This window comes from Odocoileus virginianus, chromosome 8 (assembly GCF_023699985.2).
Source record: "Odocoileus virginianus isolate 20LAN1187 ecotype Illinois chromosome 8, Ovbor_1.2, whole genome shotgun sequence".
Lineage (NCBI taxonomy): Eukaryota > Metazoa > Chordata > Mammalia > Artiodactyla > Cervidae > Odocoileus > Odocoileus virginianus.
Window position 1 is genome coordinate 74759549 of NC_069681.1, and position 22031 is coordinate 74781579.

Sequence of the window (22031 nt, forward strand, 5' to 3'; positions counted from 1 at the left end):
GCACTTCCGGCGGATGTTGGGGGGGGGGGCAAGCCCGGAAACGGAAGTGAGCGGCGGGGCTGGCTGATCGTCAAGGGGAGAGCTTCTGTACGCTGAGCGAGTCGAAGATGGTGAGTGAGGACCCCCCCCCCCCCCCACCCCGGGCGACCCGAGTGGCCGGCGGGCTTAGGTCGATGGCCGCAGGAGCAGCCCGCCGCCTCCCTGCCAGTCGCGCCGGCGGCGGCCGGAGTAGAAGGCCGGCCTCTCCCGCCATGATCTGTCGAGTCACGGGGTTCAGGGGTACCCGTGGCCGTTTGGGCCGGGCTCCGGCGCTGGTGCCGGGAGCCTAGCCCCGGCTTTCTCCTCTCTTCACCTCCTCTTCTCTCTTCCCACCGCCCAGGTCCCCCAGCCGACCCCGACCTCGGTCCCTTCCTGGAGTCGGCGCCGAGCTGGCAAGGGCAAACCCGAAAGTTGCGGCGGTCTTGGGGTGTGGGCACCGCCCGTTAGCCCTCCTCCGAAGGGCGAACCCTTGGGAGTCGTGTCCCCCAAACTCCTCACCCGCCCCCCGACCCTCGGAACCGCCTGGATAAACAAACCCACAACTATGGGTCGGCTTTCCATCACTCTTCTTTTACTTTGCCAACATTTTGGGGAGTTTGTAGCATGCCAGGTGTTGGAGGGGGTAAAATTAGATACTTGTTACTCCCCATGTGTTAGCGTTGTTGGTGGAGTCCTCCTCCTCCCCCGCCCCTTCTCTTTTTTTTCCTCTTCTTAGAAAAGTTTGATATTTGGGGGAGATGTCCTGAATCGTCATTGCCCTGTGACTCTTAATACCAGTCCAAATCTAGAAAGCTTCTGTTGGTGAATGGGCTTCTCTTGTAGCTCAGTAGGTAGAGAATCTGCCTGCAGTGCAGGAGACCCGAGTTCGATCCCTGGGTCGGGAAGATCCCCTGGAGAAGGGAATGGCAACCTACTCCAATATCCTTGCCTAGAAAATCAAATGGACACAGGAGCCTGGTGGACTGCAGTCCAGGGGGTTTTGAAGAGTTGGGCGTGACTGAGCGACTAACACTTACTTCTGTTGGCGAATACTGCTGAACATAGAAAAGAGGTTTTCTAAACCCTCAGAGGGACTTCCCTGGTGGGCCAGTGGCTAAGACTCTTGGTGTTACCCATGTCGGGGGCGGGGCTTCTTCCATCCCTGATTAGGGAACTAGATCCCATATGCTGCAACTAAGAGTTTGTATGGTGCAGGTAAAGATCCCACATGCTGCAACTAAGAGCTGGCACAGCTAAACAAAGAACTAGTGTTAACTTTTCATGGACTTGCCCCCCTCTGCTACTTTCTAAGAAACATAATGTACTGATCCTGATATTTTACAGAAGGGAATTGGCAAAGTGATAACGGGTAGAACCCAGAGATCACAATCCCCCTTTTCTTTGTGCCTAGAAGAGACTTTTCTTGTGTCACTCTACAATAAAGCAGTCTGGGAGGAGAACTGTGCATGTAGGAAATAACGTTTGGGAAGGTACAGTCATACAACTCTAGTCCTGTAAGGAGTTCAGATAACTGGAAGGATGAGTAGGCAGGGCCGGAGAGGTTCTGTGCCTTCATCACAGGCACCTGTTAGGTTAGTGACAGACACTAGATTCCAACTTCTTTTCTTAATTAACCGTGACTTCTGTTCAGGGGAGTTGAATCCTGTTGTGCAGGTTCTTGAGTTCCAGGCTTTGGGCCTTGGACAGTGTTTTTCAGACAAGGCATTGACCAAGCAGTGAAAGATTTTTTTTGTTTGTTTTTTGGTTTCTCCCAGCTTTGTTGAAGGAGATTGCATGTCAGGCAGACTTTGCTGTGTAGAACTGGAAAATGGAAGAGTCTGCAGGCAGCAAGACCCAGTAGAGTGCTCTTAAAGTTATCCAGGTGTGAGAACCTGGACTCGGGTAGTAGATTGGAGAAACCCTGGACAGACTACAGCACCTGACCCTAGTGAAATGCACGAATCGAAGTAAAACAGCAATTTAAAAAGCTAATTTCCCAGAGTAGTTTCTCCTAGAAGAGTATAGACTAAATACCAAACTGCTTGTAGCTTCTTGACATTTTTCTTCAGGATTGCAAGGATGTTGTATTTAGCACCAGATGGTTTAAACTCAGCATCTTGTGTTTTACCTGTTGTAATGTTTGTTACGTTTTTATTATGCATGTTTATTCTCTCTTCATTAGACTAAGCCCTAGACGCCAGATATGTATTTTCAGCATCTAGTCGAGTACCTGCCACATAGTAGATATAAATATTTGGTGATTAAATTACATTGTAAATGAGTAGGGTGACAATACACAAGTACCAAATATACTGTGAATCTTAGCTTTTTGTTTCTTTTTATTTAGGCCAGCCTGATTAAGTGTGTTTATTTTTCACAGGTAGCACCCTCTTAAAGGAACCAAACACTTTCTGAGATTCCCTTTTTTCCTTAGCTTCTGTGACCACTCTCTTCTAGCTCTTCTGTCCATTCTTAATTCCAGTTTCCTTGTTCTTTGTCCTTAAGGAATGGTATCCCCCAGGATTCTGTCCTCAACTTTTTTCATTCTGTGCTCATCATTCCCTCATAAAGGAGGGATGTTCCCAGTAAATCTGATCATGATCAGGTGCTCAATTTCAGAACAAAATCTGAATTTCTTTGCATATTTAAGCCTTTTCATTTTTTCTTTTTGCCAGCCTTTCTTTCTGCCCTACTCAGACATATAGTTGGCCAATCATCTCAAAGTACTTGTGGCTTGTTCATTTATATTTTTATACCTTTACCCATGTTCTTTTTTTCCTGGAATGCCTTTCAGTCGGAGAGCACTCAGCTACCAGGACTCCTTCCTGCCCCCAATTCCAGATTATTCACTGAAACTTGTGCATCCTTCTACGTGATGCTGAGGCTCATAGTAATGGCCTAGACTGTAGTCTCTTAGAGGGCAGAGACCTTATCTTTTCTCTGATGCTTAAACGGTATTTTTACATAGAGGTTCAGTGTGAGTTAACATTTTGTTTAATATATAATAGTGTTTTTTATTTGTGTTGTAGAATGCCAGAGGACTTGGATCTCAGCTAAAGGACAGTATTCCAGTTACTGAGCTGTCAGCAAGTGGACCTTTTGAAAGTCATGATCTTCTTCGAAAAGGGTATGTAGGGGAGTTGTGACTTTGTTATAATATGTGAATTATTTTTCACAATATTCTTTAAATCTTTTGACAAGCCATAAATATGTATTTAATTGATAAGATAGCAAGTAGTATACTTTAGAGGGAGGGAGGAGAGGAAGCTTGGATGTTTCTGTAGCGGAAGAAGCATCTTACCAGAGTACCAGGTTCCCAAGAAAGTATGTCCTCCTAGGTGAGATTACCTGGCAGCACAGTTTGGTGGGATTCTTCTTTTTGCTCCTGATAACTTGGAGAGCCCTTTGTTCTTCATCTTATTAACTAAGATAAATTGGGAGTAATTCACTTTTCTTTGGGAGATACTAAAGAGCAGTAAAGAGCATGGGCTCTGGGTTTTGGTTATGACTCTGCTATTTACTAGATCTGTGCCCGTGGGCAGATTACCTAACTGTTCTGTGTCTTAGTGTCCTCACCTGTAAAACAAGGCTAGTAATAGTATCTGTCTTATTTTGAAGAATAAACGAGCTAATCCCTGGAAAATACTTAGACCAATATGTGACATTAGTAAGCATTAAGTAAGTCTTAGCTGCTCTTGTTTTTCATTTCTAGTTATAGCACAGTTGTACCCCCTTTCCTTGATTTCCTTTATGTTTTTGTATGTTTAGGTCTCATTTTCTAGTACTGGTCCTTTTTCTTGGCAGTTGGTTTTTTTCTGTTTAGTCAAATATCTTCCCCACTGTGTACATACTGTGTTTTGAATTTTATATTTACTTAGAAGGTGTTTAGTCATAGAATGTCATTCTAATATTGGTTTCTGGAAGCAGACATAATGCCTCATTGGCTTTCCACTTTGTAGTGAAAGATGAAGTATATTGCCTTCGGAATTGGAGATATAATTTGATTTATAGTATAATCAAATTCATAAGCTAACCAGTAACTGAGTCCTGATGATTTGGTTTTGGGTTTTGGTCCGTTTCCCCCACCCCTGCTAAACATACATGAAATGATCCTTTTTCTTCTCAAATTGTAAGATTACCATGAGCAGGGCCATTTTCAAATTCCACTTAAGGGTAATGCTTTGTACAAAGACAGTATTCGATAAATACTGATGTTACAGGATTCCTGAGGTTTCTTTCAGCTCTTAAATCCTGGCTTGGAGAATAAGATGGTGATGTTTGTATAGAGAGAGGGATAGAGACCCGTGGCCTGGTTCTAGCTATGTATCACCTAATATAGTACTTGCATATAGTAGGTAGTTGGTTATTCTCAAACACGTTTTTCAGTGTGTGTTTATCAAAAATATATTAACTATTGAATATGCATTAGCTGTGAACAGGAGAGATGTAGATATTTTATGTAATAAAAGAATCACATCATCAGAGTAATAGTAGTACACACACTATTAAGTTTCTTCCAGATATAGAGCATCACTTAGCACCATTTTTTGGAGGGTTCTCTCCAGTTTATTGAATTCTTGACCTCCAGGATCTATAATAGATATACAACAATATATAGAATACTTAGTTTTTTCCCTCTTAGTGTAGTTCTGTGAATTATATATGTTTTAATTCCCACAATTACCACCACAGTCAGCATACAGAATAGTTTGTTCATCCCCCTCAAGCTCCCTGTGCCATTTCATTGTATGACAGCACTGATAGATAATTTTGAGCTCTAGGTATTGAGTGATCTGTAACCTCCCTCTTAAATGTTTATTTTCAGTTTCTCGTGTGTGAAAAATGAACTTCTGCCCAGTCATCCTCTTGAATTATCAGAGAAAAATGTAAGTATGTTACCTGTGTTTTTATTTTTACCCTCTAGGAGAAAAATGCTGTTAGTAATACATGACTAAGACAATTCTGGCATTAAGCATTTGAGTATGAAGAACATGAAACCTTGTTTTCAATATCCTTATGGAATAGGCTTTGGTTCACTAAAGCTTCCTTTCTACACCTTTTTCTTTGTCTTTTTTATGGACATTTCTAGAGGTTGGTCCACCTCTCCATTCCTGTCATAACATTTCCTCACTTGGTGATCTTTTTTTTTTTTCTTTTATATTTTCTCCCTGCCATTTTTGCTGTTGATCTCCAAGCCCATCCCTCCACCCTTGGATCTTTTTTGCATGCCCTTCATCTCCAAGTTACTGCTAGGCACAGGACGTACACAGATGGGTATGACATCATCCCCATCCTTTAGGGGCTGAAAATTTAATGGGAAGATAAGCAGTGGGTTGGGACTGGCTAAAGCGCTGTAGAGGACCGCGGATGGAGTGGCCAACCTACGGAAGGCTTTCTAGAAGAGGGGACACTTGAACAGTTTTAGACCTGTATTAGTCAGATAGACAGGTGGAGAAAGTCACTCCCAAAGCGGGTAGGACATGTACAGATGTCCTGAAGACCACCTAAAGGGTTCTGTGCATGTTTGTGTCACATGGACATCAGTGCTCACTGTTTTGAAAGCAGAATGTCACATTTAAAATTATGTGTTGTCTTCGTAGTACCAGCTCAACCAAGATAAGATGAACTTCTCCACACTGAGAAACATCCAGGGTCTTTTTGCACCACTAAAACTGCAGATGGAATTCAAGGCAGTGCAGCAGGTGGGTTTCTGGCTGTCAGTTCGCATGCATCCCATCTGTGTGCTGAATTGTTTGGGAGGAGTCTTCTATCTGGTAAAAGCTGTACAACCTCACCTTCTCTTCTTCCCTGCAGCCTTTCCTACTTTCCCCCTATTTGGATATGACCTCCATTCCTACTTCATAGAGAAAAACAGCTTTGAAATGGGAAACACCTTCGATTAGAGGCTCAATGTCTGGATATTTACAGGCATCCACTTTTATATTTCTCTCCTTTTGGGGAGTTACTTTGAATTTATGGTGCCTCTAAGGAATATCCAAGCGGAGGTGTCTAGTGGGCAGGTTGTATATCGCTGAGTACACATGTTGCTCAGGAAGAAAATGTCCTTCCAGGTGTTTAAGAGCTGTCCCCCATCTATACTCTAGATTCTGTCATATCACACTGCATTGATTCCAGTGACTGCTGGATAGCTAACAAAGAAGAGAAAAATGGAAAATTTGGTTTGGCTGCATTTAAAGTTTGTTGAGTATGTGCCAGTGACTGCCATACTTTATAGCAGACTGTGCTGCAGGTGTGAGGGAAAGGTGCTACTGGCCTATGTCACAGGTACTGAACCAGGATAAGACAGGTCAGGTAACTAGGCAAGGCCGTAGGATTGGTGAGTACTGAAAGCAGTGTTTGAATCCAGAGTTTGAACCTCTGACTCTCTAGCCCGTGCTTTCTGCACTGTACTTAGGTACTGGTCTGCAGTATAAGTAAAAGTCGCTCAGTTGTGTCCGACTCTTTGTGACCCCATGGACTGTACAGACCATGGAATTCTCCAGGCCAGAATATTGGAGTGGGTAGCCTTTCCCTTCTCCAGGGAATCTTCCCAACCCAGGGATCATACCCAGGTCTCCTGCATTGCAGGCGGATTCTTTACCAGCTGAGCCACAAGGGAACCCCAGTCTGCAGTATATGTATTTAATAATTGGAAAATGTAGATAGCACTAGTTCAGAATGGCTTTGTAGTTTTTAAAAGCCCACAGATGACTTTGATCTTCATCTCTAGTTATCACTACTGTTTTAAAGGGTCATGACTTGTATTTGTGCTGTGAGCATTACAGAACAACATACAAAATGAATGATCAGTTTATTAAGTGAAGAAATGCTCTCAGTGCATTTCTTCAGAATTTCTTCAGGAGTTTGATTGTCCCATGTTTTTTAGAAACAAAACATGATGTTAGACTCGAGAATTTTGTTTCATCACATGGTATGCTTTGGTTTTCCTGGACAGATGCAAAGCCCCCAAATAATGTGTGGACCTGATGGGATTATTAGGTATTAGTAAAAGCTTTCAATTTCAGTGTCTATATTTTGAATAAGGTTATGAAGAATTAAAAATTTGGGTCTAAAATATGGACTTATCATTCCTCCCCCCCATTAAATTGGTATTTTATTTAGTTTGTGAATTTTGCAAATTATGAAGACACTGAAATGTGATCATATATGTTTTTTCTTCTTTACTATTTCTAAGTTTGCTCTTTTATACTTTTCCTGAAGGTTCAGCGTCTTCCATTTCTTCCAAGCTCAAACCTTTCACTGGATATTTTGAGGGGTAACGATGAGACTATTGGATTTGAAGATATTCTTAATGGTAAGTGTCATTCCACACCTTTTTCTGGAGCCCCAGTAATATACAAGGCAACAGCAGCAAATGAAACCTACAGTGTCTTTGTCATCATGTAGCTTGTAGTTGATTAAATTCACTTGTGTTTATTCACTGAAATAAGATAAAATTTAATGATAATAACTGTTCTTTAACTGGTTTTAAAAGTGAAAGATGTCTATGGAGTTCTGAGATTATAGTCATTTCAGTCAACCATTGACAGTCATAGATTTCATGTCCTGAGGATAAAGTCTGATGTGTGACTGCAGTATGATATTCTTAGGGCAGCTTAAACAAGGATTGTTGTTGCAGTATTCAGAACATTTGTGGGATATGACTAGCTTTAAAAACATCTAGAAAAAAATAAAAGTTTTCTTCAAAAATACCCTCCTTGTCCTCCTAGATGTGTTTCTGTAGGTGGCGAATACTAACGAAGAAAAAAATTTTAACAAGTTTCTCTGGATGATTGTGTGATGTTTGAGGTCAATGACTTTTAATTAAGATCATGTAGCATCCTGGTTTTTTTCTGATTCTGAGGAAAGAGAGCAAATACAGTTTTGTCCTGTATCACCTGTGCTCATTCTCCAGCAGTTCAGGAGAAACAGAAAAACAAAGCAGGATTAAATTGTACTAGTTTTGCTTGGCTGCCGATGTTTGGTAAGGAAGTGCTGCGGACACAACAGAAGTCTCATGAGCCTCTTCTGAGGGCACTTTTTGGGTGCAGGAAACCTCGGATGTCTAAGCTTTTACATTTAGACCTCATTTAAAACAAGTAAGGTGAACAGCTAGGCCTTGTGTTAGCTGTTTCTTCTGCTTAGAATACTTTCCCCTCACTTCTCAAGTCCCAGTTTAAATGCCACCCCTTCACAGAGGCCTTCCTTGACTGCGCACTCTAACGTGCCCCCAGTCACCCTGTCACCTTACTTTAACTCTTTGCATATCACTCTTCTGGTGTTTTCTTGTTTCTTATTTGTTTTCCCAACTTAAATACAGGCCCCAGGAGAGCTGGGGACTTTGTCTTGTTCACTCTTGTGTCCCCAGGGCCTCTTAAGGTGCCTGGTTCGTGCTGAGTGAGGAAAGCTCTGTCTCACCACATTCTTCTCATCACCTTTGATACAGAAGGAATTTTAAAGTCTACGTGAGGGAGTACTGTGTTAATCTAAGTGCAATATGAAGACTATTAAGCTGGGATGAAAGTCAGTACATTTTTTTAAAGTGTTGGAGGTGATGAAGGTTTTGCTTGCTTGCTCATCAGGGAAGTGCTTGGCCCACGAGAATCTGCATGCTATATTATAAGGAAGGGAAGAGATTATGAGACTTTTCCTATTGCTGAATGTGGCCTTCCATTTACTCCCTCCCTGTCACTTGAAGATGAGGAAATGGAGACTGACCAAGGTGTCTCTTCCCGCCTGGGAGGACCCTCCACAGGCTGGGGCCTTGCTCACCAGCATAGGGCGTGCAGTCTTCTCGGGCAAGTGTTTTATTAAATCAAAAGGCTTAGAGAAGCAGAGTTTCAAGGAAAGTAGGCATTATATAAATGAGGGTATTCTTTGTTTAAAAATTGAGAACATTATAGCCAAGACTCACATCTGCCATAATTAATTACCCCCAACCCATCTCCCTCCTTCCCTCCCTATTTGGCTGCTGCTTTTAGTTAGTGGGTGTCCTTCCAGACTTTTCACATAAAATCAGAAGATATTTGGCATTGCTTAGTATTTATCTTTTAACACAGCTGGTTTTGTACTGTGTGTATCTTACAGGAGGTATGCTGCATCAGTACCTGTGTTGAGGGATGCAAACTTTTCTCTCATTAACATGAAGCACTGCTGTAGCAGACACCTGTGTTCTTTGTATTCCTGTATAAACATACTTACTGGGTTTCGCTTGCCCGTTGTATACATAGTCCTCTACTCTGTTAATAATTGTAGCGAACTCTTGTATATGTAACCATTTATTAATAATTATAACAGTTATCAGCTGTTGTTGAGGCTACTGTGTTTTGTGACAAGTGGCCAGAATCAGGATTCCTGAACTGATAATGACAGTTATCTCCAGTCTCAGGAGGTACAGTGAGGAAATACCCAAATCGATTTGTTATTCTTGATAATCATTATTTTAATGATTATTTATTTTAATAAACTGATTTTACAGTTTAATTCATTGGGTATCTATTCTCTTTGGAGGAGTAGAGGGCAAAAAAGAAAACGCTTTGTTTGTAGGAAACTTACTGTTGGTATTCATTTTTAGAATTCTTAGGTGCATTATCACAGTTAAAGTAAGACTTTTGTCTGACTCATCAATACAGACAAGAGAGAAGATTCCTAAGGTTTTTTTACTCTAGGATTCTGGTTTGTGTATATATGTGTTTGCAACAAAGCACAGAATGATAGAGATGAAATTGTAAATTACATTAAGGATTGCTTAATCTCTTAGCGATTGTTCCTAGACTCAACTTGGAAGCCACTGGAAAATTTAAGAACTTTGAAACATGAGAACTTTTTCAATCTGTATTTTCTTTTTAAATCAACTGAATTGAGGTATAGTTGACATACAATGGAATGCATCCATTTTACAGTGTCCAGTCTGAATTTTAATAAATGTGTGCAGCTGTGAAACTGTCTCCTCAATCAAGATATAAAATGTTTTCATCATTCCCCAAAAGTTTCCTTGGTCCATTTGCAGTCAGCTCCCTGACCCTTGGCCCCAGGCAGCCAGTGGTATATTTTCTGTCACTTTATATTTGCTTTGCCTAATTTAAATTTTCATGTGAGTAGAATCAGAGAATTGATCTTTTTTTGAGAACCTTTAACATGTTTATATTTGTTTCTTTTCAGACCCATCACAAAGTGAACTAATGGGAGAGCCGCATTTGATGGTTGAACATAAACTTGGCTTGCTGTAATGCCGTGTGCTGTTATGGAAGTAGAGGAGCTTCGTCTTGTTTATAGTTGTCTTTTTCCTATAGTTTGATGTACACAACATTAAAAGTACTAACACATGAGAATTGTTGCCTAAATATCTGTGATCGTTTGAAATTATTTGGGTCATTGTTTTATGTGATAATTGAAAACACTCAAGGGAGTTGGTTTTAAAACTTATTTATATGAAAGCACCAGCTTTCTGGGTCTTTAAAAAAATGTTACTAATTAATACTATAAACTATGCACAGGTTCTAAATCAGCCTATTTTCTAGTTATTCCATAAATTTAATTTTGAGTAGTTTTGAGCCTGCAACCTTTATAGTAGCATCTTTCAGAATAAACATCTATAATCGATTTCAGTGGCAATATTTCAAAGTAAGGACAGAACAAGACTTAGATTTTACTTTGTTTCAGTATAGTCCATTAATGCTCATAAGAATAACACTTGCTTTGTTGATGCTACTTTAGAATTACAGCTATATTCTTTGATTCTTTCAGGTTTTTTATTTTGGTCTTATCTTTAAACTGAAAACTTAAACGACCAGGAGATGTCAGTTTTAAACTCTAGTACTGCATAGATTTATGTATTACAAGATGCTTAAATTTAAAAACATAGAACATTCATGTACATACACATGCTATCCATGAACAAATTCCATAATAGTTTGTTTAAAAATAAACCTTCCCTATAGTGGTTTGTTCTTAATAAGGTATTTTTTATGAACCTAGTTTACAGAAATTAAAGATTATCTGTTTCTCAGGAACATTTTTATTGTGTGAGTCACTGATTTATGACTGAAGGCAGTGTTCTCCTCCACTCTGGGAGGTGGGGGCAGGTCATTGAACAGCATCTATGGAAGGTTTGGGTTGTACCACTTGGGGGAAGGGTTTCCAGCTGGCATCTGGTGCTTGGAGGCCAGGGATACTACTGAATATTGTAGAGTAAAAACTGCTCCTGACTGTGGAGATCAAATGTAAAACTGTTTGCCAGCACAGTCTTTGCCATCCCACTTTACACTTAAATTATGAGAAAATATAGAAATAGTGAAGGTTCACTTGTTTCTAAATGTGTTCTCTTTCAGCTAATTGTTAACAAAAGTTGATTTTTGTACTTTGGTTGAAGAATCTTAGATACCTTTCCTGACCAGTAGAGGGTACTATGAAATTAATGAACACAGTCTAAACGGTAAAGCTGATGTTTTAAACACAGAAATGGACTTGATTAGTGCCTATTGTCTGAAGGTCTTATTGCTTCCTCCCTGCTGCCCCTGACCCCTTTCCTCTTTAACCTTCTTTGTGTTTATGCCAATGATCCTCATCCCTGGGTGTGTGTAAAATCACCTGGAAGTTTTAGGGGAAAATGTTCGTATCAGTCTGAATCTCAATCCCAGTAGAACAAGTCTGAGGTGGATCCCAGGAAGTCTGCTTACTTTTGAAAAGTTCTCTGATCTATATGCCTTCTTTCCTTTCTTTGCTTGTTTTTGCCTTTATATTAATGACATTTGTCAGCACTGGTTAATTATTCTGCTGTACCCCAGTGCTGAAGTAATTGCTACTATTTCTTAGTCTCTGCAGTCCATAGTTTTTACCTGGAGTTGGGGTAATTTGGGTTCCTTCATAAGAGTAAAGTGCAGGTTCCTCTGAGTTAACTTTGCTTAGGTGTCAGGCTCTTCAGTTAGGCTTTTTTTTTTTTTCCCCAGATGCTGTGATTTTTCTTAAAGAATCGGTTTAGTATTTGAGGAGTCAGAGTTACTTCACAGGTTGCTGCCTGATTAAAATTGTTATTAACACTAAAATGATAAAATTAATCATAAAAGATATAAACATACTTAATGAGATTAGAATGTAGTTCTGTGTTATGTTTCAAAATATATGTGAATAAAGGAACTTGGGGGTTTTACTGTCTCAAAGTGTTGGGTGGATTGGCAAACAGTTGAGCTGTGTTTGGCACATTGCAGGGTGGCTCTTCCAGTGAACACACCTCTTCACACCTATCCTTGTACAAAGTATGTATGACAGGCCGATCACTTTTTATCAGTGTTTCTTTTTGCACTGGGTATAATCCGTCTTTCATGAGTAGACATAAATATAACCAGTGCTTTCATGCATTTTGTTATCACTTGGAATGTAGACATTGCAAGAATGTAGAAGACAGCCTGAACAAGTAGATTACTTTCGAAACAGACAATATAGTGTATAATCTTTTACTGGAATCTGCAATTGGGTGAATCTAAGTTTAACAAAGCTATGACTTGTTCTAATAAGGCAGAACCAAAACTGTGATACTTCATTGAACTTACTTAGCTCATGATTTCAGAATGAAATTCAGGTTCCTTCATGTACCATAAATCCTTAATTGAGAACCTGTACTTTGGTTTGGGAGGTAACCAAGATGGCAGAGTACAGAGACCCTGAATGTACTTCCCGTGGACATGCCAGAATTACAGCTTTTTACAGAGCAAGTATCTATGAAAACAACCTGAAGAATAACAAAAGATTTCCCACAAGTGAAAACATGAGGCATGAGTCAGGTAGGAGGGACAGAGATGCAGTAGAGTCAGGACCCACACCCAGAGGTTGGTGAGGAAATGGGAGGAACATCACAATTATAGAGATCCTTCCCAGGGAGTGAGGAGTATGCACCCATCAGACCTTCCAGCATGGGGCACCCACACCAGGAAAACAAGCCCCCAGAACATCTGGCTTTGAAAACCAGTGGGGCTTATGTTCAGAAGAGCCAGAGGGCTACAGGAAACAGACTTTTCTCTTACAGGGTATATACAACCCAGTGTAGATGTCAATTTGAAAGGACTCTGGGTCAGGCCTGCTTGCTGATCTTGGATCCAGGGAGGCAGGAGGCAGCAGGCAGCTGGGACTCCCCCTGGGCATGGAGATGCTGGCACTTTGGAGAACTTGCTCTGTCATGATAACACAAGTGTTGGCAGCCACCATTTGGAATTCTCACAGCCTGTTAGTGCTAGGGGCCTGACCCCACCTACCAGTGGGCCAGCAGCAACCCTGCGCCCACCTGGGTCAAACATCCAACCACGTGGTAGGCCTACCCTGCCTTTCAGCGGGTACAACTCATTGAACAAGGCACAGCCTCAAAACCAAATGGGCCAGGGGCCAGCCCCACCTGCCAGCGCACCTACAGTAGTCAGTCTTGCCACAAGAGAAGGGTGCACACAGCCCACGTAGGGACAACCTGGAGCACAGAGCTCTGTGGCCAGAAGGGAGTGTGCTGGGCCCACAGGACATCGGCAACACAGGTTCACCTCCAAGATTAGGAGAGGAGCTGACTGATCCAACAGAAATAACCACAGAATTGGGCAAAAGGAGACAGAGGAATGTGTTCCAAGTGAAGGAATGAGACGTAACTTCAGAAAAAGAATGAAATGGTAACTTCAGAAAAAGAATGAAATGAAGTGGACATATGCAATCTCCCTGATACAGAGTTCAAGGTAATGACCTTAAAGATACAGACTGGGGAGAAGAACTGATGAGCATAGTGAGATTTTCAGCGAAGCGTTAGAGAATATAAAGAAGAACCAGATAGAGCTGAAGAAAACAGTAACAAAAAATAGAAGGAATCAACAGTAGATTAGATGATACAAAGGAATAGATCAGAGATCTGGAAGGCAGAGCAGTGGAAATAACCAAAAACTGAACAGAAAGAGTTTATAAAAATTGATGACAGTTTAATGAGACCTCTGAGGCAATATCAAACATGCTAACATTTGCATTACAGTGGTACCAGGAGAAAAGAGAGAACTTATTTGCTGCACCAGCACACGAGGTCCCACCTATGACGAGGTCATGAAGCGAAGACCTGACAAGCAAGGCAGATCAGGACTTCAGGGATTTCGAAAAGCTGCCTCGGCGCTCACCTTAAAGATAATATCTGTCTTTCTGATGCTTGCTGTGTTTTTGCTCTTAATGTGCTGAGGTTGTGCAGGGGAAACTATTGTTAATATAGTTAAAGATTTATAAAAATAAGAGTTTAGCCCTAGTGTAGAAACAATAAGAAAATTGTTAACTTTAACCAGGAGTGCTAAACAGGGGCTGCCTCACCAGAGCCGCAGAGTCTTTGTATGGTAAACCTTTTAGATAAATTTAACTGACAACTTCTGCAAAAGGACTGACCTTTGTGTTAACAGGATTGAATTTCTACTATATTGCAACCTGCTGTGCCATGAGACTGCAACTTCTCTGTTTTCTGTTAAAGGCAAAATGGAACACTGAAGAATAGATTACGGAAAACAGCTTTGCATTCACCTAGGTCATAAAATGTCAATAGGCCCCATGGCCAGAAGATAATGTACAAGACTCTCAAAAACAAAGAAGTATGCAGAAAACACCCTGGTTTCATGAAGGACAAGCTGATGTAATGTTGAACTATCTTCCCCTTAAAAATGTACTAACTTAAAATATAAAAGCTACGGTAAAAAATAAAGCATTGCTAGACCCTGCTGCACACCCCCAGTCTGGTCTCTCTCTCTCTCTCTCTCTCGCTGACGCCATTCATCCTGAGGGTACGCCTGGATCGTGTTGAGGCTGGACCCCGGCACTTATTTGAAGAAGAAAAAAGATAAAAACTTTCCTAACCTGGAAAAGAAACAGACATCCAGGTCTAAGAAGTACAGAGTCAGTTGGAATAAACAAGATGAACCCCGAGAGGTTCACAGCAAGACACATTATAACGGAAGTGGCAAAAAAAAAAAATTAACCTAAAAAGCAGCAAGAGAAAAGCAACTAATTACACGCAAGGAAACTTCCATAAGACTGTCAGCTGACTTTGTAGCAGAAACTTTACAGGCCAGAAAGAATATGTTCAAAATGAAGAAAGGAAAAAACTTATAACCAAGAATATTCTACCTGACAAGGTTATCATTCTACCATACAATCCAGGGGGCTTCCCAGGTGGCTCAATGCCACCAATGCAGAAATGCCTGCCAATGCAGGAGATGTGCGTTCAATCCTTGGGTCAGGATGTCCCCTGGAAAAGGAAATGGCAACCCACCCCAGTATTCTTGCCTGGAGAATCCCATGGACAGAGCAGCTTGGTGGGCAAGTGAACATGGGGTCACAAAGAGTCAGACATGACTTAGCAACTAAACAACAACAACAAATACAATCCAGCAACCTAATTCTGGGTATTTTTCTGAAGAAAACAAAAATGCTAATTTGAAAAAATATATGAACTCCTATGTTCAGTGCAGCATTATTTAGAGTAGCCAAGACGTGGATACAACTGAAATGTCCATCAACAGAGGAATGCACAAAGATAATGTGGTATACATTTATATATATATATATATATACAATGGAATGCTACTCAGCCACTTAAGGAAGGAAATCTTGCCATTTGTGACAATGTGGATTGACCCAGAAGGTATTATGGTAAGTGAAGTCAGAGAAAGACATAAGGTTTCAGTTATTGTGGAATATAAAAAACAAAGAAACAAACACAACAAAGTAGAAATAGGCTCATAGGTACAGAAAACAAACTGGTGGTCACCAAAGGGGAGGAATTTGGAGGGCTGGACAAGAGAGGTGAAGGGGATTAAGAGGTAGAAACCTCTAGTTATAAAATAAATAAGCCAGAGGGGTATAATATACAGCATAAGGAATATGTCAATAGCACTGTAATAACTTTTACAGATGGACAGATTGGTACTAAGACTTAACATGATAATCATTTCATGACGTATGAAAATAAATCATTATGTAGTCCACCTGAAAATGTGAAGTGAAGTCGCTCAGTCGTGTCTGAATCTTCGTGACTCCATGGACTGTAGCCTACCAGGCTCCTCCATCCATGGAATTTTCCAGGCAAGAGTACTGGAGTGGGTTGCCATTTCCTTCTCCAGGGGATCTTCCTGACCCAGGGATCAAACCCAGGTCTCCCGCATTACGGGCAGATGCTTTACCGTCTGAGCCACCAGGGAAGCCCACACCTGAAAATAACAATGTAGTAGTCAACAATATTTCAATTTTTTAAAAACCTATACTTTTAGTTTGTTGTAGTATATGCCCTTCAGTTTCAGTTTAGTTGCTCAGTCATGTCTGACTCTTTGCAACCCCATGAATAGCAGCACGCCAGGCCTCCCTGTCCATCACCAACTCCTGGAGTTTACTCAAACTCAAGTCCATCAAGTCTGTGATGCCATCCAGCCATCTCATCCTCTGTCGTCCCCTTCTCCTCCTGCCCCCAATCTCTCCCAGCATCAGGGTCTTTTCCAATGAGTCAACTCTTCATATGAGGTGGCCAAAATATTGGAGTTTCAGCTTCAGCATCAGTCCTTCCAATGAACACCTAGGACTGATCTCTTTCAGGATGGACTGGTTGGATCTCCTTGCAGTCCAAGGGACTCTCAAGAGTCTTCTCCAACACCACAGTTCAAAGGCATCAATTTTTTGGTGCTCAGCTTTCTTCACAGTTCAACTCTCACATCCATACATGACCACTGGAAAAACCATAGCCTTGACTAGACGGACCTTTGTTGGCAAAGAAATGTCTCTGCTTTTTAGTATGCTGTCTAGCGTTTGGTCATAACTTTCTTTCCAAGGAGTAAGCGTCTTCTAATTTCATGGCTGCAATCAACCATCTGCAGTGATTTTGGAGCCCAAAAAATAAAGTGACACTGCTTCCACTGTTTCCCCATCTATTTGCCATGAAGTGATGGGACCAGATGCCATGATCTTAGTTTTCTGAATGTTGAGCTTTAAGCCAACTTTTTTACTCTTCTCTTTCACTTTCATCAAGAGGCTTTTTAGTTCCTCTTCATTTTTTGCCATAAGGGTGGTGTCATCTGCATATCTGAGATTACTGATATTTCTCCCAGCAATCTTGATTCCAGCTTGTGCTTCTTCCAGCCCAGCATTTCTCATGATGTACTCTGCATATAAGTTAAATAAGCAGGGTGACAATATACAGCCTTGACGTACTCCTTTTCCTATTTGGAACCAGTCTGTTGGTCCATGTCCAGTTCTAATTGTTGCTTCCTGACCTGCATATAGGTTTCTCAAGAGGTGGGTCAGGTGGTTTGGTATTCCCATCTCTTTCAGAATTTTCCAGAGTTCATTGTGGTTCATACAGTCAAAGGCTTTGGCATAGTCATGCCCTTAAATATTATTAAAATATTAGAACTTATTGCTAGGTTTGTTAACAGAGTTTCAGGAGGATTTTTTTTTTTTTCATAATGAAAAATCAAATTTTGAAAAGTTAGTTTGCTCCCAGATCTTGAATTTATTTCTGGAGCCAGTAGACATGCTTCATCTGTTGTGCTTTGTCTTTTTGCTTCTTTTTGGTTTCTTGACCTGGTGGAGACAGGAAAAATCTATATTGTTCATCTCTGTGAGGAAACAGAGGTCATATAGAGGGTATGGCTTTGGATCAGTGAGGGACCAGAAGGAATTCTGTTTTCACTTTGGTTAGGCTTATTTACTTTAGGAGAGATGGATTGATTTTAAGTCAAGACTTTGACTTTTGTTTTGTTTTCTGTGTTGTATATAAACCTTACAAAACAGAAACCACATTATTTTTTTCTCCAACTTTTAATTTTGAAACTTAAAGAGAAATAGAATGAATAGAGGGGAATTCCCTAGTGGTCAAGTGTTAGGACTAGGGGTTTTCTCTGCTGCAGTCCCAGATTGAATCCCTGGTAGAGGAAATAAGAATTCATAAGCCTCATGTTGTGGCCAAAAGAAAAAAAAAGTAGCACACCCATCATAACCTTCATGAAATTCACCAGTTGTCAGCATACAGCATTTATTTCCTCATGAATAGATTCAGGATAAATGTTTTGGGCAAGAAGTCTGCAAAGGTGATGTATGGACTTATGTGTCATACCAGGAGCCATATGAGGTGGTTGTCCCACTTATTAGTGTTACTATGATTGATTCATTGATAAGTGGTGGTCGCCAGAGCTCTCCATTGTAATAGTATAGCTTTCCTTTTGTAATTAATCATAATTCATAATAGGTGAAGTAATAGTTTGAGACCCCATGTATGTCCTGTTCGTCAAGAACCTTTCACCCAGAGGTTTTAACATCCACGAAAAATCTTTGTCTCAATCATTTATAACATGGTTACTGGGGACAGGAAAGGACTGAAAAATTGTGATGTCTTACTATTCCTTCTGCATTTATTGGTTGACAAATTTTGTAAAGCCAGGTTTCTCCCCCACCCCCACCCCGATTTCTCTTCCTCTTTAAGGTATCCTTATGGACTCATGGATTCTTACTTAATGTTTTATAATCCATTTCTCTAATTCCTTTTCTTACTGCCCTAAATCAAATCATTTTAATGAATACATAGACTTTCCATTTGAACAGAAAATTACATTGATGTTAAAGTGCTCTATTTAATTTTTAGCATTACTAATGAATGCTATTTCACAAAATATTGAATATACTTGAGACACATTAGTGATCATAATCATAGTTCTCATAGAAGTTATGACCAAAGGATCCCTGTTAACCACAGGGAAACACTGCTGCCCATAATCCCACCAGCATCTCACCCGATCCCAATCACACGACAAGGTCACAAGATTGGAACAAGAAGCAGAGCCAGACTTCCTCCCCTCGGCACTGTGGCTTTAAAGAGTCACTACAGGGACTTCCCTGATGGTCCAGTGGTTAAGAATCTGCCTTGCAATGCAGGGGATGCAGGTTCGATCCCTGGCCGGGAAACTAAGTTCCCACATGCTGCTGGTTAACTGAGCTCACGTGTCACAACTACAGAGTCGGAGCACCACAACCAGAAATCCCACAGAAGCCTGTGAAGATCCTGAAAGCCACAACTAAGTGAAACCTGATGCAGCCAAAGAAACAAAAAGATTTTTTTAAAGTAGGCATTATATTAAAAAGCAGAGACATTACTTTGCCGACAAAGATCCGTCTAGTCAAAGCTATGGTTTTTCCAGTGGTCATGTATGGATGTTAGAGATGGATCATAAAGAAAGCTGAGCACCAGAGAATTGATGCTTTTGAACTGTGGTGTTGGAGAAGACTCTTGAGAGTCCCTTGGACTGCAAGGAGATCAAACCAGTCCATCCTAAAGGAAATCAGTCCTGAATATTCATTGGAAGGACTGATGCTGAAGCTCCAATACTTTGGCCACCTGATGTGAAGAACTGACTCCTTGGAAAAGACCCTGATGCTGGGCAAGATTGAAGGCAGGAGGAGAAGGGGACGACAGAGGACAAGATGGTAGGATGGCATCACCTATTCACTGGACATGAATCTGAGCAAGCTCTGGGAATTGGTGATGGACAGGTAAGCCTGGAATGCTGCAGTCCATGGAGTTGCAAAGAGTTGGACACGACTGAGCGATTGAACTGAACTGAGGCATTATATTATGAAAATTTAATAGAAGACACAGGAAACTAACAAGACCCAAGAAGCTGTGCATCATTCTTCTTTTTACATTTTTTATTATGGAAAATTTCAAACACCTGAAAGTAGATGAAAGAATACGGCATAATCTCATGTTTCCCTCATCTAACTTCCAGAATTTATCCTTAGCCAATTTTATTTCATCTGTATTTTTTTACCCACTTTCTCCTCAAGATTATTTTGAAAGAAATTCCAGATATAATTTATAGGTGTAAATATTTCAGTTTATAAAGCTAACATAACTATAATACTATCATTATCATCCCTATGTTAACAATAATTCCTTACAGTTAAATATCAGTCAGTATTCAGATTTCCGAAGGTCCAAAAAGTTGTCATAATTTATTTTAAGCTGTTTTGTTTGAATCAGATCCAAGTAACTTCACACATGTGATTGGCTCTCGTGTCAACTGTTTCATGATTTATGGTTCTACCTCCTGTTTCTTTCTCTTTTTCTTGCTGTTTCTTGAAGAAACCAAGTTGTTTGTTCTCTAGTTCCCCACAGTCTAGTTTTTACTGTTTGCATCTTTCTGGTGTAGATTAACACATTCTTCTCAACCCTGTACTTCCTGTAAATTGCTAGTTGAGTCTGTGAACTTGATCAGATTCAGGTTCCTTATTTTGGGGAAGATCCCCGTATCAGTGCTATGTTCTTCCATAAAAAGACATTAATGCCTGGACTTCCCTTGTGGTCCATGAAGCCTCCACCCTCCCATAGCAAGCGGCCTGGGTTTGAACCCTGGTCAGGGAACTAAATCTTGCATGCTGCAACTAAGAGCCCACATGCCACAGCTAAGACCTGGCACAGCCAAAAACTGACCTTCATGCCTAACAGGCTCTCATTCTGTGATGTTGGTGGCCATTGATACAATGCATAGATCCACTTCTTTGTGAGGATCTGCAAAATGGTAATTCTAAATCTGTCATTCCTTCATTTTTTTTTTTTTCCATCAGGATACTTTCTTTGAAGGAAACTTACTGTGACCTTCCATTTGGTTACCCAAGGACAGAGTTGATACAAGAAAGACAGGGAAAATGTGCTTTCTTCTTAATTTTATTTTTGTCCATTTTCAAAATAACAAGTTCTTGTTTTTGTAATACCCTGTCCAGTGACCAATTCATTTTTGCTGTTGTTGCTGGTATCATAATGAAAGTGCATATTGTTTAATCAGTGTTTGGTTTGCTTTGGTTTGCTGGCTTGATCACAGAGCACATTACCATTTCAGGGACTAAGCCTGGCTTTCGAAGCCTCTCTCTTGCCTCAATAAAACGAAAACTGAACACCTCCAGGGTTTGGCTTCAGAAAGGTAGGCAAGGTCAGCACCCAGATGCCCTTTCTCTCGATTTCCCCATGCACTGTGTAGGACCTGTCTGTCTTATTCTGTGTGTCTGGCACCCACTGTCACTTCCTGAGAGACTCTGATCTCTCTGTGTTGTGTTGTCTGGGGGAGGTGGTGCCTGTTGTCTCTCGAGAACGCTAGGAGGGTCCACCTTCCTGCTCCCGGTGCCTCCTGGCGGCAGGCATGTGATCCCGGTCAGCTGATCAAACCTCCGTCCTGGACTTGGACTGCAGAGCGGGCCAGGAGGGGCACTGTGAGGCCACTGGTGGAGGCCGTGCCCTTCGCCCTTCATGCTACATGAGGGTAGCTGTGCTGCTGTCTCTTTATCTCTGGAGCCCCGCCCCGCCTCCGGTTCTTGGTTGCTTTCTGAGCCTCGTTTAGGCTTTTTATTGGAGCTGTGAGCTCCTGCTATCATTTCAGTAGATCCCTGTGTGCTTAAATAAGCAGTGCAACTTGGCAAGTTGTTGCCTGCAGTTGGGATCTCTGGATGATTCAGTAATTGGCGTTAGACAGTTGGTCTTACAGGAAGCACGTCTCCAGAGAACTGTGGGATTGGGGATGAATTATCTGACTGAATGGGATTAGGCACAGAGTCCAAGTAGGAAATCCAGTTGTCTCTGGCAGGCAGTTGTGAAATAGCTACCCCATCCAGTCACGTGAATTCACGTTGCACAATTTATAGCAAGGTTCTGGGGACCAGAATATGGACTAGTCAGGATGGTGGGGTGGCTGCTCCTGCCTGCAGCGGAAAGTTTAAAGCAAGTAAACAACACATTCAAGTCTCCAAACCAACCTGCTGAACCTAAAGAACGTCATTTCTCATAGGTAGTGTGTGTGTGTGTGTGTGTGTGTGTGCGAGTGCTCGCTCATTCAGTCATGTCTGACTCGTCCAACTCTTTGCGACCCCCCCATGGACTGTAGCCCACCAGGCTCCTCTGTCCATGGGATTCTCCAGGCAAGAATGCTGGAGTGGGTTGCCATTTCCTTCTCTAGGGAATCTTCCCGACCCAGGGATTGAACCCG

General features: G+C 41.3%; 1 protein-coding gene across 1 annotated transcript; it reads left to right on the forward strand.

Moving 5' to 3' along the window:
* Position 1: 1 nt before the first annotated feature.
* Positions 2 to 10361, forward strand: POMP (proteasome maturation protein). Its single transcript, XM_020870320.2, has 6 exons — positions 2 to 110; positions 3048 to 3145; positions 4844 to 4904; positions 5619 to 5720; positions 7240 to 7333; positions 10180 to 10361. The coding sequence occupies exons 1-6, from the start codon at positions 108 to 110 to the stop codon at positions 10245 to 10247; spliced, it is 426 nt and encodes a 141-aa protein (XP_020725979.1). The 5' UTR covers positions 2 to 107; the 3' UTR covers positions 10248 to 10361.
* The last annotated feature ends 11670 nt before the right edge of the window (positions 10362 to 22031 follow it).

What these genes read in the sequence shown, in the direction of transcription:
- POMP (XM_020870320.2), top strand. An exon ending in TTGAATTATCAGAGAAAAAT is followed by an intron (nt 4,905 to 5,618) that starts GTAAGTATGTTA and finishes TTGTCTTCGTAG; the next exon opens with TACCAGCTCAACCAAGATAA. An exon ending in ATTTGAAGATATTCTTAATG is followed by an intron (nt 7,334 to 10,179) that starts GTAAGTGTCATT and finishes GTTTCTTTTCAG; the next exon opens with ACCCATCACAAAGTGAACTA.